The sequence below is a fragment of the Octopus bimaculoides genome, chromosome 2 (assembly GCF_046866305.1).
Source record: "Octopus bimaculoides isolate indiv1 chromosome 2, ASM4686630v1, whole genome shotgun sequence".
NCBI classification, from domain to species: Eukaryota; Metazoa; Mollusca; class Cephalopoda; order Octopoda; family Octopodidae; genus Octopus; species Octopus bimaculoides.
This window is the reverse complement of record NC_142929.1, coordinates 88774689-88793492: the sequence shown is the minus strand read 5'-3', so window position 1 is coordinate 88793492 and position 18804 is coordinate 88774689. Positions and strand designations below refer to the sequence as shown.

Here is an 18804-nt window from a genome sequence, read left to right as displayed (position 1 = left end):
ATCTGCATTAAATTTGTTATACTTCTACAATACACAAAATATTCTAAATTTTTAATGGACATCTTAACTTATTTTCTTTTTTTTTTTTTTTGTGAATTTAGGTGAAAATTTCTGCTAGACCCTTGATAATATTTTCACATTTGATTCCCAGTTCTAATAATTTTTATATATTATGTTTAATTATAGCTTTGTATAATAGTGCTCACTTGCTTAGTAAGTATTGCTTTCATTATTTTATCACATAATTTTATCATAATCTCTCTTTTTTGAACAAACATCACGCGAGTCCAACAACAGAGTGAGAAGCAGTTTGTCAAGTTTTACCTTTCCCTCAAAGCAACATAGAGATTTCAATTCACCAGCCCTTCTGTAAGCCTTGCAGTGTTTGAATGAGAAGCGGGGGAACATGTAGATAGATAGAGTGGTAGATAGATAGATAGATAGATAGATACAGCATGTTTATATGGTTATCTAGGGTTTCGTGTCCATAAAGGGCTTAGTTTTATAACGTCTCGTCAGATCCTAAAGACTTCTCTCTAAAACGAAGGTAGAAAAGGCCCCATGACTAGTTATTGAACACATAGACAAAAGAGAAAGGTCAAGCACAAGAGAAAAGGTCTCTCTTAAACAACTATCTGGAATCCACCCAGTCAGCCTGCAGGTCCTAGGATTTTAGCAGGAATCGCCTGAAGTGTAATTAGAGTCTGAAAACTTACGTCCTGGAATTTAAGATGTTCCCCAGGTCAAGGAAGTTCATTAATATCCTCACCCGTTCCACTATGTACAACTTACAACACTTGCTCCCGTTGATGTAGGGATCCAGTTTCTCTAGGATCTTCCGTGTGATTACATGTGGAGTCCTTTTGTCCTTCAGGCGTCAAGATGTGGCATAACGTCTCTCCAAGATCCTAAATGAGAATTTGTGGTTGGAGAGGTGATGCTTGAAGGTCTTTCCAGAACATCCGATGTATTTTTGAATGCTGCTGTTGGCGTTGCTGCTTCTATTGATGTTCATGTTGACGCTTCTACTTCCGCAGTGGTTGGCGTCGTTAATGCTGGCATTGGGTTGCATATCATGGATACCCTAAAGAAGAAATTCCTCTCTATCCTCTTTGGTCTCTACAGAGATGACGCCTTGGCTATCTCTAGAGGAGCTAACGGGCACACCCTAGATAGGCTTAGAAAAGATCTGATTAACACTCTCAACTCCATAGGATCGAAAATTACAATTGAGACCAACCTCAACACCGCGGACTTCTTAGACGTCCCGCTCATCTTGGACTTTGGTATATACAGGCCATACGGAAGCCAAATGAGAGACTAGCATAAATCAACACAACCTCCTGCCACCCACCCATCCATCGTGTTCTGAAAGCTGGGGAAGATATCAGCAAGAGGATCTCGAATCTGTCCTTTAGCCAAGAAATTTTAGACACAGCAGCCCCCTACTGTGATGAGGTCCTAGCTGTAATTCCTAATATATATATATTATGAATTACAATTTCCAAAGTATAAGTATTCTCAATTGTGCTTTTCATTTCCTGCCAACGGTTGTCCTTGAAAAGGATTGCTGCAAGAGTTGGGAATATATATATATATACACCGGAGTAAGCACATGAAATGTGCAACAAGGTGGAAAAAAGAGTACTCAAATACCAGAGGTAGAGTAATATGCTTTATTTAAAAGCAGCAGAAATATAACAAAAAAACTGTTACTCTGAGTTTCACGTTCCCGTTCGGGAACGTGCAACTCAGAGTAACGTTTTTTTGTTATATTTCTGCTGCTTTTAAATAAAGTATATATATATATATATATATATATATATATATACATGTGTGTGTATATGTTTGTATGTCTGTGTTTGCCCCCCAACATCGCTTGATGGTGGTGTGTTTACATCCCCGTAACTTAGCGGTTTGGCAAAAGACACCGACAGAATAAGTACTAGGCTTACAAAGAACAACTCCTGGGGTCAATTTCCTCGACTAAAGGCGGTGCTCCAGCATGGCCGCAGTCAAATGACTGAAACAAGTAAAAGAGTAAACTAATCTTATTGCTGTTGTTGACGTGGTAGTCTTCAGAGAGAGAGAGAAGGAGAGAGAGAGAATGGGTTACAACAAGAATGTGTTTAATAATAAATACATGGATCTTGTAAGAAATATATATATATATATATATATATATATATATATATATATATATATATATATATATATATATACACACACACACACATATATATATATACGCATGGCTCTGTGCTTAGATTGTTGGACTCACAATCATGAAGTAGTGAGTTCGATCCTGGATCAGGCTGTGTGTCGTGTTCTTCACCAAGACACTTTATTTCATGTTGCTCCAGTTCACTCATCTGTAGAAATGAGTTGCGACGTCACTGGTGCCAAGATGTATCAGTCTTTGGCTTTCTCGTGGATAACATTGGTGGCAAGGAGAGAAGAGGCTAGTATATATATATATATATATATATATATATATATATATATATATATATATATATATATATATATATATATATATATATATATATATATATATATATATATATATATATATAGGCGTAGGAGTGGCTGTATGGTAAGTAGCTTGCTTACCAACCAATTGGTTCCGGATTCAGTCCCACTGTATGGCACCTTTGGTAAGTGTCTTCGAACAAAAGCCTGGGACCGAATAAAGCCTTGTGAGTGGATTTGGTAGATGGAAACTGGAAGAAGCCCATCATATATGTGGGTGTGTGTATCTTTATTTGTCCCCGCCAACATCGCTTGACAACTGATGCTGGTGCGTTTACATACCCGTAACTTAGCAGTTCGGCAAAAGAGACTGATAGAATAAGTACTAAGCTTACAAAGAATAAGTCCTGGGGTCGAGTTAAACAACTAAAGGCAGTGCTTCAGCATGGCCGCAGTCAAATGATTGAAACAAATAGAAGAATATGCATGTGTGTGTTTATGCACAAATGTGTGTCTGAGAATATTTACATTCTGTGATTGTATGAGCTATGGTCAGTGTTCTGACCATAGATTTTTCCTCTACGTAAATTAATTTTTGGAAATGCGGTGGATTCTCAAACTTAGTTGAACTGATTTATACTGGTTACAGGTCACTAGTCCCTATCCAAGAATGTAAGCGTTTTAAATATTTTTCTATGCATACAGATGCTCTTATGCAGCCACCGACATTCAATTTTTTTTTTTTTTTTTGCTGTAAATAGGAAATATGGACAATATTGTTCGCTTTGACACAAAAAGAACTCTCTTCCCACCCCCACTCTCCTTGTGTCTGACAAGTTATCTTCTATGCAGGACACTTCTTGACCCAATAACATAGAGAAAACCTTTAGAGAAATGCTCAGTCAATTCTCTGGCGTTGTCTTTGCTCAATCAATACTTCAGGCTTTCATTGTGGAGAGGTGGAGGAGGCAATATCAGTAAAATGAATAAAAATAGATAGATAGATAGATAGATGCTCGTGCCCTCAAATACAAATCGCATCAGAGACTACTGGTGTTGTCCTCTAAAAATATTTTTGAGGTAACCCAAAATAATCAGTGTTACTCTTGGATAATTGTGAGGTTGAGACAATAAGCAGTTTATATAGATGTGTGATAGCTCAAGTGTAGCTAAAAGTTGGCTCAATTAAGAAGGCTCTTTTTTTCCATGTTGAACAGATCTACCAATTGATCCTGAGACATAAGTAGCCGATCTTATGCTGACGAGGTTTAATAATATCGGAATACGCCCGTAGTTTACCCTCTTACCTGCAAAAATTAGATTTTTCCTCTACGTAAATTAATTTTTGGAAATTATCTTGATTTCTTGAAATCATCTCCCCTTAATCTTTGGCAGCAGCTAACAATTATCACTAGGTTTTTGTAAAATGAATATTTCAATTCATTGGGAATTATTCGCTGACATCATTCAATATATTATAACTTATCTAAATTCATGCCACTGACTGACTAAAGTTATTTCCCTTATCCTAGTTTCTTTTATTTTTTTTAGCTTTCTAAAATTTACTCAAATTATTAGTGTCTAAAAATTTTCGCAAGTCTATATGTAAAATTTTATAGCAACTGCTCGAAGAAGTCGACTATACTATGCTGATGATGTCTAATAAAGCCTAAACATGTCCGTAGTTGTCTTTTTGACTGCTAAGGTTTGTCAATTACTTTTGTTAATTAGAATTTCAATTCCTTGTGATTTTTGTTGCTGACGTCATTATATACTTATTAGCCGACTTGAGTTATCTCTCTTTCTTAATTTATTTACGCAAATTATTTTTAGCTGAATATCTTACTCTATTTATAGAATTTTTTTATCAAATGTTCAAAGCAGATGTAGTAGACTGATGAGATCTAAAAAGACCAAAACATGCCTGTTGCCGTCTCTCTGAACGGCAAATATTTGTAAATTAATTTTTAGTTTTAGAAAATATTTCTCCATTAAAATTTTTTTTTTTTTAGAGTTGCTAGACTTTTTTTGTTCTCCAACTAAACTGGAAATTTCAGTTCATTGCTAAATTTTACGTACTTCACAACTTGTAGCTCACTATAGTAAATTTCCTTTTTATGAAAGAGTATTTCTGTTAGCTGGGAGGGTACAGTCGAGGATGATATAGATCAAAAAGGCAATTTTTCATATTCTTATTTCGTTACGGGTTGTATTTAGGTTGTGGGTGGATTAAGTGCAAGTACAACACTGAAGCAAAACATATTGACTATGCTTCTCATTTTTTCGTAAAGCATTGTACACTAAAAAAAATAGTCATTACACCGACAGACGGCTGATTCGGTAATGCTTTGTATTTATTCCGACACTTCAGAGTTCAGATTCCACTGAGGTCAACTTTACCTGTTATTCTTCTGGAGTCGATAAAATAAGTACTTGATGAGCACTTAAATCGAAGTCATTGACAAACCTCATTTCCCCAAACTGCTGGCAAAATTTGAAACTATTATATTTACTGGCATATATCTCTCTCTTAGTGACAAAGAACCATCACAACTGATTTCGCATATTGGCCTAATGCCACAAAACTGTAGGTCATAGTTAAGAAAATTGTTAATTGTAAGGATTAATAGCTAAGGCCAACCTCGACATGATTTGTACTCAAAGTATTGGTGAATGATACGAAAGATAGTCATAGCTAAACACTACTACCGATTCTACCTTCAATTGTATTTCATGTCGATTCCAGCAGTATTTGAACATACAATGTAAAGAGACAGTCTACCATTCTGTCGTTGATGTCAATATTGCAATAGCTAATATCTTTCTCAATGAAAACTCGAAGAGATAAACTCTCACAAAGTTCTAACGGCAATTTCGATTCCTGGTTAAAATTATTTCACACCTCTATTTCACTTCAAAACCAAAAAGAAATTAAAAAAAAAAAAAGAAAAGCATCTATATGGAGGCACTACTTGCTGGAAACAGTAGCCAAATTTCTTTTTTACCACACTCAACCGTTTTACAGAAGATAAGAACCTATTTGATATTGGATATTGTTACAAAACTCGAAATCTTTACAGCTTAATACTTTTTGGTCATAAGTAGTTCTGCTTGATCAAGGCTAAACAGTAATATTAATCTCACAATTTCCTTTCCCCCTTTGCGTCTATAAAAAAGAAACCTTTTAACTATTAGTGAAATAGATAAATAATTTGCAACACCAACCAACAAGGAACTTTACACTTCAGCTCTCAACACCGTTATACTCTTCAGTCGCTAGAGTCTGAATCGCTATTTAAGGAATTTTCGCCAATTATCGATGACTGCTTTCGCTTTTTCAAATGTGATAAATCCTGCTGGTGCATTCATAACTTGTGGTAAAATCATTTTCTCATAATGATAAAATGTTTGTTGATAGATTTCTGTCATGTTATATTGAGTAAAAATATAGAGATCGAAAAATACAAGACTTTTTTTTCATTATTTAAACACTATTCAAATTTTTATAGTTAGGTTATCTTATGAAATTCGTAAAATCTCATAAAATTCGTGAAATACGATGAAGGGATGGAGCAGCAATATTGCATTGAAAAACCGTATGTAATACAAGTCGTTTTTCATTTTTTGTTTACATATCCAGTTCGCGTTACATACACTCTCTTATATGAATTTATATTGCTGAAGTGTGTGCCTACTAACGTGAACTGGATATGATGTAAACAAAAAATGAGCGACAGGTGGGATTTGAACTTGTAACATCTTGATTCAGTCCCAACTAGCTGTTTTTTTATGTCTATATGTATCCTAATCTATACATTTTCCTGTTAAATACAATATGAAGAAATATTTTTTTTGTGCAATACTAGTTTAAAACATTAAATTATGTAGCTGTTGCCTTGTAATTTTCTGTGTGTTGTGAATATACGTGATGTTGCTTTATTTACATGGCGATCTAAAGTTCTATAGGAGAACCGTAAGAAGTTATTCTTGCCAAGGCATACAAGAAACACTTTTTTTTTTTACCAGCTATGTGATAGTGTTTTGATTTGTTTTTGTTTTATTAACCGAAGAATTTGTTATAGATAATATTCCATTTGACAACTTCTATCTATCTGTGTGGATTGTTTTACATACCGATCGTTATTTATCTTCGTTTTGTCAAAGAGGTGTCGTAATGTGATGAGTATATTAGTTATATCTTAATTTATCGATCTCTTGAAGTAATCAAAGAAATAGAGCGTAATGTAATTTTAGATCAAAATAGTGAAATGCTGGAAAAGACAACACATAACCCTCTCTTTTGCATAGACACAAGGCCTAAAATTTGGCGTACTTGACTGATACTTATTTTATAGATCCCGACAAGGTGAAAAACTAAATCGACGTCGGCGGAATTTGAACTCGGAAAGACAACATACAATTGATAAATGTTTAGATACTGTTTTGTATTATATCTGTTAATATGAGAGGATTTCTATCTTTTGTAAAAATGTTTTTTTTCTTTTTTTAAGAATTTAGTTATTGATTGTTGTGAGTAGACTGAGAAAAAACTGGGTATTAGATGCGGTGAGATCCTTCCACCAAAACTTAGCACCGTTCTATGAGATTTATTAAAATAATTATCCTTTAAACTCATTAAAAACATCAGATTTAATAAATATTCTTGCTTTCTCGTAGAGGTTATAAATTTTCTTGCTAATATGATTTTTTTTTTTTGTATGTATATTTTATCTGGCTTCATTCGTTGGATGGCGGACATATAGACAAGGCTTCTTCAAGAGTTTTTAGTTTATTAGATCAACATCAATTAATATTTATTTCATATATCTATATTTATCGATCTGGTTAAGTTACCTTTTTCTTTTTTTAGACAACACTAGTGAACACATACGCGCACACACACACACACACACACATGGGCGCTCTCTACACAAATGGTTAGGAAGTTTCCTTTGTAGTCACTATGCTCTGTTTTGTTCCCACTGTCGGACGACAGTAATCTTCCGACAGTACCATGACATCATCATCATCATTTAGTATCAGTTTTCCATGCTGGCATGGGTTGGACAATTTAACAGGGGCTGGTAAGCCAGAGAACTGTGCCAAGTTCTACTGTCGGATCTAGTTCAAAACGGGGGCACCAGTATTTTCTTAACGAAACACTTTGAAACTTGGGACACTGGTAGAATGTGTCATATAAAACATCTTTTTCTCTTAGTCTTCTTAACAAAAAAAACGTACATCGCAAGTTATTTCATGTTAAAGTTGTCGTATTTCTGTAATTTCAACCAATGACTGACGTCCATTCAGTCGTATACATTAAGTGCTGACTACGTAAACAAACGATTCTGGCGGTGATAAAATTATTATGGCTGAAGCATATTGGCAGTAGGGTTAGGGTTAGGCAGTAGCTAATAATCCTTTCATACAGTTCAGGCAGATGTTAACGAAATAAACACGCGTGAAAGAAAATGAAAAAAGCAAATGTTGTACACATACAGTTCAGGCAGATGTTAACGAAATTATAAATGGAGATTAAATACGCTTTACACCGCTTAAACTGCCAAAGTGGTAAGTGTAAACAGCTGAATACTTGTCAGTGATTGGTTGAAATTATCGAAATAAGACAATTTTTTACATGAAATAACTCCGAATACAAAAATTTTTTTCTGTTCTATAACACAAAATAGATAAGTATACGAAGTTTGAAAGTCTTTCGGTACCAAAAACACTACATAAAACATAAATGAAAACTGGTGCCCCCGTTTTGAACTAGATCCCTACTGTCTGCTTTGACACTGTTTCTACGACTGGATGCCCATTGGTAACTGCACCAATGAGGTCACCAAATAACTTGCAAGACAAACACTCTTTGACTGGAAGGGGGAGTAGTATTGAGGGAGGACGCTTTGTACCAATTGATAAGTATAATAGAGGGATAGATATATGTATCTTACTGTAGAGGAGATAAATGACAACCTCACTTGGAAAAGAAAGAGAAAAAGATAGTTACAAAGAAAGGAAAAGAGACAGAGATGTGTCAGGGAATGTACCCTCAAGGTACATTGGTGGGTGAATATAAGTGTAGTGGTATAGAGGATTCGACAAGTTGAGTTGGTGGGGGAGGTAGAGGGGAGAATTTCATAAGAGTGTGAGGAGAGATGGGTTAGAGGTGGCTGGAGCAAGTGATGGTGAGTGATATAGGAGTGGCTGGGTGTGGAGTGGGCTATAGTAGACATGTGAAGGTGTTGAGAGTGATAGCAGATAAGAGAGATGTTAAGGGTGGAATGTAGCAGAGAGAAGGTGTTAAGGATAAGAGAGCAATGGCTGAAGACACAGAAAGGAGGTGATTGGTGGAAATAGTGGCCAGGGAAGATAATGAGAAATGGAAGTGGTTTCAGGACAGGAAAAGTAACCAAAATGGATGGGATATAATATATACCTGCTCAGCTCTCAGGTGATTACAGCAGCCAAATAGTGCCATAGATAGAGAAGTGATGATTGTTAGGGGATGAGATGTGAGGAAAATGCTTGATGGGGCTGACAAAGTAGAGGTGGGGGCGGAGCATTACCAAGGTGGTTTTAGGATATCATTTCTGTTGTGGTGAATAGCTTTTCTTGAGCACAGCAAAACACCAATCATCTCAGTCCTTTGTCATCTCTTCCATAAGGCTCAGCATCTTAAAATCAGCCTTCAATACTTCATCCCATGTTTTCCTAGGTCTCCCTCTTCCACAAGTTCCATCCACTGTAAGTGATTGGCACTTCATTATTTCAAGTGTCCTCATCCAAACGCATCACACCACCAAACCATTGCAGTCTTCTTTCTTGCACACTACATCTAATTCCTCTTATGCATAACTTTTCTCTCAACACACAAGCACTTTCTTGTACATGCATACTGACATAGCGCATCCATTGGAGCTTACTAGTTTCATTCCTCTCGTGTCTTTGCATGTCCTCTGCATTTAGAGATCACATCTCACTACCATGTAGCATTTCAGTTCATAAACAAACATCATACATTCTTCTTTTTACTCAGTGAGAGAGTTGCCAGTTAAAAGCTTTCTGAATTTTCTCCATCCTATTCTTATTTTAGCAACAACACTTTTGAAGCATCTTCCCCCACTGCAAATTAGGTCACTTCGGTAACAATAATCATCTACTAACTTTAGAGAGCCTGCAAGGCACTTGAGAAAATCAGTCAAGGTATGCTGTGCTTGAGAAGACCTGTCAAGCTAAGTGAAATCATGGTCATGGCCAATGCTATTGTCACGTAACTAGCACCTGTACTAGTGGCATGTAAAAAGCACCCTTTGAATGTTGGGCCTCATGGAGGCAGTGACAATTGACTGAGATCTTTGGTGATATACTGTGCTTGAGAAGACCTGTCAAGCCAAGTGAGATCATAGTTGTAGCCAGTGCCAGTGCTATGTAACTAGCACCTATGCCGATGGCAGTAAAAAAAGCATCCACTGCACTCTTAGAGTGGTTGGCATTAAGAAGGGCATCCAGTTGTGGAAATTATGCCAAATCAGATTGGAATCTAGTGCAGCTTACCAGTTTTCAGTCAAACCATCCAACTCATGCCAGCATGGAAAATGAACATTAAATGATGATGAATTTTTCCCTGTATCTGTAGTCTTTATGACTTCTGTGCATCTTCCACACACAAACACTACTTTCTCTGTTAACCTCCCTTCCACAGCACCTCTTTTGTGTCCATCACTTGCACTGGCACACTGTATTGCACTGTATGAAATTTCTGCCTGTACCTTTCTTACATACCAAGCAGGGTCATTGTAGAGGCATATGGTTTAATGGTTAGGGTGTTGGACTCATGATCGTAAGGTTGTGGTTTTGATTCCTGGACTGGGCAATGCATTGTGTTCTTGAGCAAAACACTTCATTTCATGTTAATCCATTCCATCCAGCTGGCAAAACTGAGTAACCCTGCAATGGACTGGCATCCAGTCCAGGTGGGAAATATATATGCCATGAAACCTGGAAACTGACCCTTATGAGTTGGTATGACTCGAGAAGGTAACTTTACCTTTACTTTAAGCAGGGTCATTTATATGAAGAGGGTAGAGTTTTGTTTATTTTCTTACTTACTAGAACTTTGGTCTTTGCTAAGTTAACTTTACGGTCCTTCAGTTCCAGGTTTTACTTCCATGCCTAGAATTTTTTTTTAAACTCTGTTACAAATTTTACAGATTCTGCTATAAGGATGAAATCATCAGCATATAGTAGTTCTCAGGGGCAGCCAGTCTTAAACTCATCTGTTATGGCCTGGAGGATGCTGATGAATTGGAGGGGAGTGAGAAACAAGCCCTAGTGAACACCTACTTATACACTAAATTTATCACTGTACTCATATGTCCATATTTTTTTTAAATAGATATGTTTTATATAGTTGGATGTCCTTCTTCTCATCAATCTTTTCATGTATATATGTATGTGTATATATATATATATATATATATATGGGACATGGACACATGCACTCACACATACACACATGAAAAGTTTCTGCATACTTTCCATTCATTCACAAGCTACAGTAGAATTGTTCAAGGTACCATGCTGTAGAATAGAACCCAGAACCATGTAATGTGAATCAAACTTGTAACTACACAACACATTATCATCTGAACCTTTGTTAAAAATTATATGATAGCTTGTACCATCAGTTCTCTAGTGTTCAATATAGAAAGTCTGGAATGCCACTGTGGTGGACAGATTTGTGTCAGCCAGGCATCAAATACAACCAAATGGCAACACACTGAATTTTAATCTATAACAATCAAGATCAATCACATATGTCAGAACTGTGCAACATTTGATGAAATCTGCAAACAACTCATTGAAGCAACATGATATGTGCAAGCATTTGTTACTTTGCCAATAACTGTCAACAAGTGCATAACTGGTATGACAAACTTTACACAGCCTACACAATATTTGTTGAAAAAAAAATATTGATGCTAGGTTTTTTAGTCAAAGAAATCGATCCCAGAATTTATTCTTTGTAAGCCTAGTACTTATTCTATCAATCTCTTTTGCCGAACCACTAAGTTATGGAGATGTAAACACACAACATCGGTTGTCAAGCAATGGTGGGGGGGAAAAAACGCAGATGTAAAGACACACACACATATTAATATATACATATGTATATATATATATGTGTGCGTGTGTGTATAATCCACTCACAAGGCTTTGGTCGGCCCAAGGCTTTAGTATAAGACACTTGCTCAAGGTACCACGCAGTTGGACTGATCCTGGAAGCATGTGTCTAGTAGATTAAATCTTCATCATCTTTTTACACCTGCTTTTCATGCTGGTATAGGTTGGACAGGTAATTGCTGCATTCCTAGATAGATCAAAGGATCATGTCTTGCTCATTAGTTTCTTTTTTCAGATTGGTTTTTATAGTTGAATGCCCTTCCTAACACCAGCCACTTTACAGAATGTTTTGGGTACATTTTGCACATGGTAGGGATTTGTAATGTCTGTGACAAACCTCTTGACCCCTCAGTTAACAAAATATACTGAATGCATTTTATCATGGCACTAGCATGAGAGAGGATGGGAATGAGGGTAGATAAATACAGAGAATGAATGATGGGTACATCAGCTAATTTTGATATGTTTACATATTTTAGAATAGATATAATATCTAACATAGCAATAAAGGCAATTCCAAGTTTTAAACCATTATTATTTTTATTTTGCAGTGAATCATAAAAGCCTGCCCCAGGAAAGTTGTGCAAAAACATTTTGCTGGAGACAACGCTATGAGAGCAATATGCCTGCTAACTCGCTGTCAGATACTTCTTTTTATTGGATTACTTGTGAACATTATTATTTTGCTTTATCTTCTTAAAGTTCAAAATGATTTGCAATATGGACGACCACAAGTGCAATACAAAAATAAAGTTGAAAAAGTTCAATATGCTGAATTCACAGATTCAGTAACATTAATCATTCGAGAATTTGAGGATTTTGAAAATTATGTTGTAGCTACGTTGAAGGGAATCTTAGGAATTATACCTGACCTACAAGTCTTAGTTTTTACTGATCATCAACCATATCCACCTCTTTTACTAAATGAAGTCCCCAATGCTAGACTTGTAGTTTTACATCCAAGTGCTGAACAGTCATGGTCTTCATCTCTCCCCCATACATATATTAAAACACCTTTTTTGCTAATTATTCCAGATGCCGTCAAACTAGTTGATCCACATAGTTTGTTGTCTGCTTTTAATTATTTAAAGCAACATTCATATTTGTCTTCTGTTGCCTTGGTAACTGGGCGAGATCATTCTAGTTGTCTGAATCTCCATGTAGATTTGAGACGCTGGACACTAACTTATGAAAACACTGGTTTATTTCAAGAATGTGATGCTGTGTCTGGTGAGCATGCAATATTAACACGTTCAGATAAATTCCTTGAGTTCCCATTCTCATTTCTACAACCAATGACAACAGGCTTTTATATCCAAGCTGCTTTAAGAGATTGGAAAAGTATTATTTTCAAAGACTCTGTATTTGTTGGCAACCCTAATTTATTTAGTGACCCTCACAAAAAATGGAAACACAAGAAACAGGTAGCTGTGCGTCTAAAAAATCTTTACAAACAACTTCGTATCAAGAAAGTAGTTCTTCCAGGGGATGGGCATGTAATGTGGTATGGTTGTACCAAAGAAACTACCCGATGTTTTGGAACAGTAGTTAATGATATGCCTGAATATATTTATGAAGGCAAATGGACACCTCCATGTTGTTTAGAAGCTGTTCGAACTACTTCAAGGCATGTTTTTCAGATTCTGGAGGACTGTAAGGTACGTTACTGGCTAGAAGGAGGTAGTTTGTTAGGAGCAGCACGAAGTGGTGATATCATTCCATGGGATTATGATGTTGACATTGGAATTTACAAAGAAGATATTGGCAAATGCCAGCCACTTGTTGAATGTGAAAAAGAAAAGTTTGTTGACCCTGAAGGTTTTCTCTGGGAAAAAGCTACAGAAGGAGATTTTTTCAGAGTTCAGTACAGCAGCTCGAATCATATGCACGTTGATATTTTCCCATTTTATTCTAAAAATTCTACAATGACAAAGGATACCTGGATACCAGGACACAGACAAGATACAGAGTTTCCTGAAAAATATCTAAATCCTTTAACAAAGGTTCCGTTTGCTGGTTCAATGGCATCTGCTCCAAATAATGTTAGGGAATTCTTAGAATTTAAATTTGGGGAAGGAGTAATTGAAAATCCACGGTATCCTAATTCAAACCGAGTCATTCGCTGAACACTTCATTCACAAATCATAAGGAGAATAATCAAAATTATATATAATAATTGAGCTTGCTAGATATAACCTCACTAAATTGTAATAATTCAATCATTTAAAAGGTATAAGTTAATTTTAATTTCTACATTCCATGTGTACGTATTTTTAAGTTTGCATGCACATTCAACAAAATGACCAAAAGTCTACAATGCTCTTGGACTTATGAATGCATTCCTGACTCTGCATGCACATGTATATGTCTTTTCCTCAGATCATATTGTGCTTGTTCAAACTGTTCACCAAGCTGGCTAGGAAAAAAAAAAAGAGGAAGAGGAAGAAAAGATGACTTGGTTGTCATCTCATCTTCTCCACAAATATTTGTTAAAATTACTTTTAAAAGTTGTGCACATTTTAATTCTCCCATGTAAAGTCAGTGTTAATAATTTCTTGTTAATGAAACTTTCTTTTTCTAAACATAAATTTAATTTAGTATACCTAGAAATTAATCAATTTAATTGAACAAGTTGCTGTACATAATTTGTCCTCAAGAGTACATTTTTAAAAACAGAAAGTTTTGTTTATGATGTATGTTGTTATATGAGATGCAGGTTAATTATCTTCATCATCCTATAAGTTCAGTAATTTATAAGGAAATAGTCAGAGATTTTTTTGTTGCTGTAGTTCAAACAAGTTGTGCATATTTACACTATTTTGCTGGTGGATTAACTTTGTAAATACTTTTCTAATCATATTTCCTTAAGCATTATTGTTGAATGGAGATTCCTTTCATCAAGTAAATTAATTGGTGGCAGATATATTTTCAGTAATTAAGTTAAAGACATTTACAGGAATGAATTCTGATTCCTTCTTTTTTAAGAATTCATCAACAGTTCTCAGACAAATTTTTAAAAAGAAGGAAAGTGAATTAATCCTGGAAGAATCATTAATTTGATAAATAAAAATAATCCACTGTGATTTATGTATTTAGTACTTTACCTTAAGTTGTGATTCTTCCTGCTTTAAATGGTAACAACAACAACAGCAGGTAAAGGAATATGCATAAAACTATAAATAATACCACAAAAGGAATATATATATGTATATATATGTGTGTGTGTGTATATATATGTACTCATAAACAACACTGTAAGAAGAAATTACACATAAGTAGCACCACTAACATTTTAAGTTCTCCATCAGATATATTTGAATGTTCTTTTACTATTGTTTAATTTAGTCTTTCAGAAATAATGAGCTACCAGTTCCCTTAAGTCTATGGTATTCCTGAGAATGTACTTGATGGAAGTTTAACTGAAATATTTTATCAGCATTTTTAAATGCAAAATACATTGCCGTTTGTATTTTTCTATATTTCCATCAGGGTACTTCTCATCTATTTTTCTTACATCATGTTTTATAAAAATATACATTTTGGAAATGATCCTTCTAGAAATCAACTGATGTTGTGAGCTATATTCTCTTCATAAATTTTGCTGAATCAAACATTTTTGTTTATTACACCACAATGGTTTTAAGGTACTTTTATCTTTCTCTCTCTTTAGTACCTTAATTCCTATCTCATGCTCCTGAATAGTGACAACATATCTTTGACATATGATTTTTAAACAGAAATTGTTTTCAAAGGTAGTTGTCCTCTTTTTTGTGTTGATATTGTTATGCTGATGTCTTACCTTTGTATTAAATCATCCATAGCTGTTTATAGGAAGATATTTATTAATTTTTTTGGTGGGGGGATCTACTTAGGTAAATGTTTTCATCAACTCACAGAATTTCACACTTTCAATGTATTTTTGAAAAATTTACTGCTGACTTTTGCGTTATACATCTATGTTGTTTAAATGATATGTTTTATTTATCAGTTAATCTGAGAAAGTAGACTGATTCTTGTAGTTTTAAGTCTTCCCTGACTGGAAGAAAATACACATGGCTGAGTAAGATTGATCTAGTTACTTTTCTGTTGGTTAATAGGAGGAAAATATGATCAACAAGAGAGTTACGAGGGGTGGATGGGTACACTTCTAGGGGTGAAAGGATTGTTTCAGTGCAAAGTGTGAAAATTAGGGAAAGAATAATAATGTGATATGAAAAGGTGAGCGAAATCTGTGTTTCAGAGAAGTGAATATACGATGATGTGTGTGTTGCTAGGTGGGATTAGTGAGTAAGAATGTATAATTTTCTGATATACACAGTTCCTCAAATGTACTTGAGCTGGAACTTTACATACATTATATTATAGACATACTTTATTTTAGATGGAATCTCATTGTTTACAGAATTATTGTATTTTCTGAATTTTGCATTTCAGAAATGGAGAGTCTACTCACAGATGTTTGAGGGGCTTTTTGTTCATATTTAATTGTAATTTCAACTAGTTAATTCTTAAGTTTGGACATTTCTGTCATGGATATAACTTGAAAAGAAGATGAAGTGTTCAAGTGTTTTTTCTACAGCTAATTGGAAATTACATTTCTCTCAATCAAAAAGTGTTGTATTTATTGGTGATATAACAATTGTCTATGATTTATTTATTCTATTTATTTGAAAACCTTTGGTTCTTCAAGAACTGATACTTGGAAATGTTGGAACAAAATTTGTTAAGTTCTTACAAAGCATATCAGTGTAATTTGTATATAAATCAGAATAAAAACGTTAGATAAACATAACATTATATATATATATATATATATATATATATATATATATATCTGATGGTTGAAAAAATATATATATATATGTTTATTTCACGAAAAATAAAACTATGTGATATGTTTTGATGTTCATGTAAAATTTTCTGCTGTATGTAATGTGATATCAATAGCTGTGAATATAGAACTATAGTTTGTGATAGCTTTACCTCTAGAATATAAAATTTTACAGAATGTGATATCATCAACTGCTTCAATTAGACAGAACATCTTGTTGCAAGTGTCACACAACAATATAGCTATTACAGGCAACATTATATGAATACTGAAAATAACTAAACTTAACAATATATTACATGTGAATAATATTAAAAGTATCACAAAAGGCATTAATTTTTTTTTTTTTTTTGTAATGACGTATTGCTATTAAACCCTTTATTCTATAGTTTGTGACATATTTAGATGTGTAATATAGAACGTTTTTTTATGAAGTATATTGTTTCTAATTTGTCTAAATTTCTCTTCTTTTATGATATTAATGTTGCCAAATCTTACACTTGTTTTCAAATATGACCATCGAATTATTGAAGAAAGTATTAATCCTAAACTACAAATACAAAAATGATGACTGTTTTGTCACATTTGTGTTGGTATTTTCTTTTGTATTTTTCATTGAATAAACATATAACACCTCATATATTATTTTATGTATGTATATTCTATATTATGGCATGGCTGTATGATTGAGAAGCTTGCTTACCAATCATGTGATCTTAGGTTCAGTCCCATTGCATGGCACCTTTGGAAAGTGTTTCCTACTATAGCCCTACATCAACCAAAGCTTTGTGACTGGATTTGAAAGAAGTCTATCATGTGTGTGAGCATGCACCTTTGTCTTGAAATTATGTGATGGTTGAAAATGAGCATTGCTCTCATAGAAGCATTGTAATTCATTTACAGTCTTTTGTGAAAAATATTCTCATCATAGGAATCATTACCGTGCTTGGAAACAGTTGAGGGTTGGCTGTAGGAAGAGTATCCAACCATAGAAAATCTGCCTCAACAAATTTTGTCTGACACATGCAAGTATGGAAAAGTGAGATGTTAAATGATGATCATAATGTTGAAAGAGCTTCAAAATGTATCAATAAACTACATGTTGATGACACAAGCTACGACCATTGGCTCAATAGCACATAGTTTCTTCTTTTTGCTTCTTCTTTTGCTGCCCCAATGGCCTCTACTCTTTTGAACTGACTAGTTGCATATCCTCTTCATCCAGGCCCAGCTGTCTCTCTTCTTGTCACTCTCTGTATATCTTATCTCTTCAACTCTTCATTACAACTGCAATGCAACGCTCTGGCATTACCTCTCCATCCACACTTTCCCTATGGGTACTGATGTCTGGTGGTTGACAATATTGCAAAGACATTAACTTAACCATCTTTGCTGTGCCTAGGTCATTTCCAGAAGCAAGACCCACCTTACCACTCATGGATTCACCCTGAAGGAAACACAATATGTTTGCAGTATCTATGAAACCACAAGGGATACTGGATATTGGTTATGTATAGGTCCCTCCCTCTGGATTTTCTGTAGGAATTTATTTTCACTCTTAGCTTTTTTTTTAAATACTTAATAAATTACCCGACAAAGCAACAGAGGTTTATACTTATAGTGGGCATAGTTTATGCAAAGTAGTCCTGCTCTCTCGTCCTTCAAACTTGTATTGGTCTGGTGCAACAAGTGCTAAAAGCCAAGTGGTTATCAGGATGCAGGATTTGTCTAGAGTTACCTTCTCTTAGATAAGCAGCAAAAGAGCTGAAGGACTTGATCTACCCAAGGCCTATTAGGGTGTCTGTGAGTGACCTTCTAGATGCAATTCCATGCCATGCTAATTAACTCATAGCTGGAACCCTGACAGATACCACTCCAGATTAGAGTAGACCTGGGATCAATAGTAACATACAGAGATGAATATTAACCACATCTGTTTTGCCAGTATGAGAGAGGTTTTGGCCATTGCTTCTCTTCCACAGACTCTTAATCTTATTTTACCAAGGTGCAAGATCATTTTCCCAATCAAACAAATTAATCCTACCTTCAAAACAAAGTAAAAAAAATCTGGTAAGTTTAAAGTTATTTCAATTTGTTAAGAAACCCAATATTTCCTTTGTTATTTTCTTAGAACAAAATAACCAACTGAAGGCTTGCAAAGACTATGAACACATGCCCTTCCTCCAGTACAAACCAGTAAGCTGCAGTTCTGGGAAGAAGAATTGAGAATCATGTTTAGTTTGGAGAGTTGGTGAAGTGATACAGTGGTGATTCTAAGCAGAGTAGAGATAGCTGCATTGAATAAGGTTAGA

The 18804-nt window shown here is 34.8% G+C and overlaps 1 protein-coding gene across 2 annotated transcripts; it reads left to right on the top strand.

Moving 5' to 3' along the window:
• The first annotated feature begins 4053 nt into the window (after window positions 1-4053).
• LOC106875844 (ribitol 5-phosphate transferase FKRP) lies at window positions 4054-17130 on the top strand. Of its 2 annotated transcripts, none has more exons than XM_089347144.1 (2): window positions 4054-4177; window positions 12213-17130. In XM_089347144.1, exon 2 carries the CDS (start codon window positions 12273-12275, stop codon window positions 13785-13787), a length of 1515 nt encoding a protein of 504 aa, XP_089203270.1. In that variant the 5' UTR covers window positions 4054-4177; window positions 12213-12272; the 3' UTR covers window positions 13788-17130. The 2 variants fall into 2 exon arrangements, with proteins under 2 accessions (XP_089203270.1, XP_014779623.1); XM_014924137.3 differs by lacking the exon at window positions 4054-4177 and adding an exon at window positions 4507-5849.
• Window positions 17131-18804: the final 1674 nt, after the last annotated feature.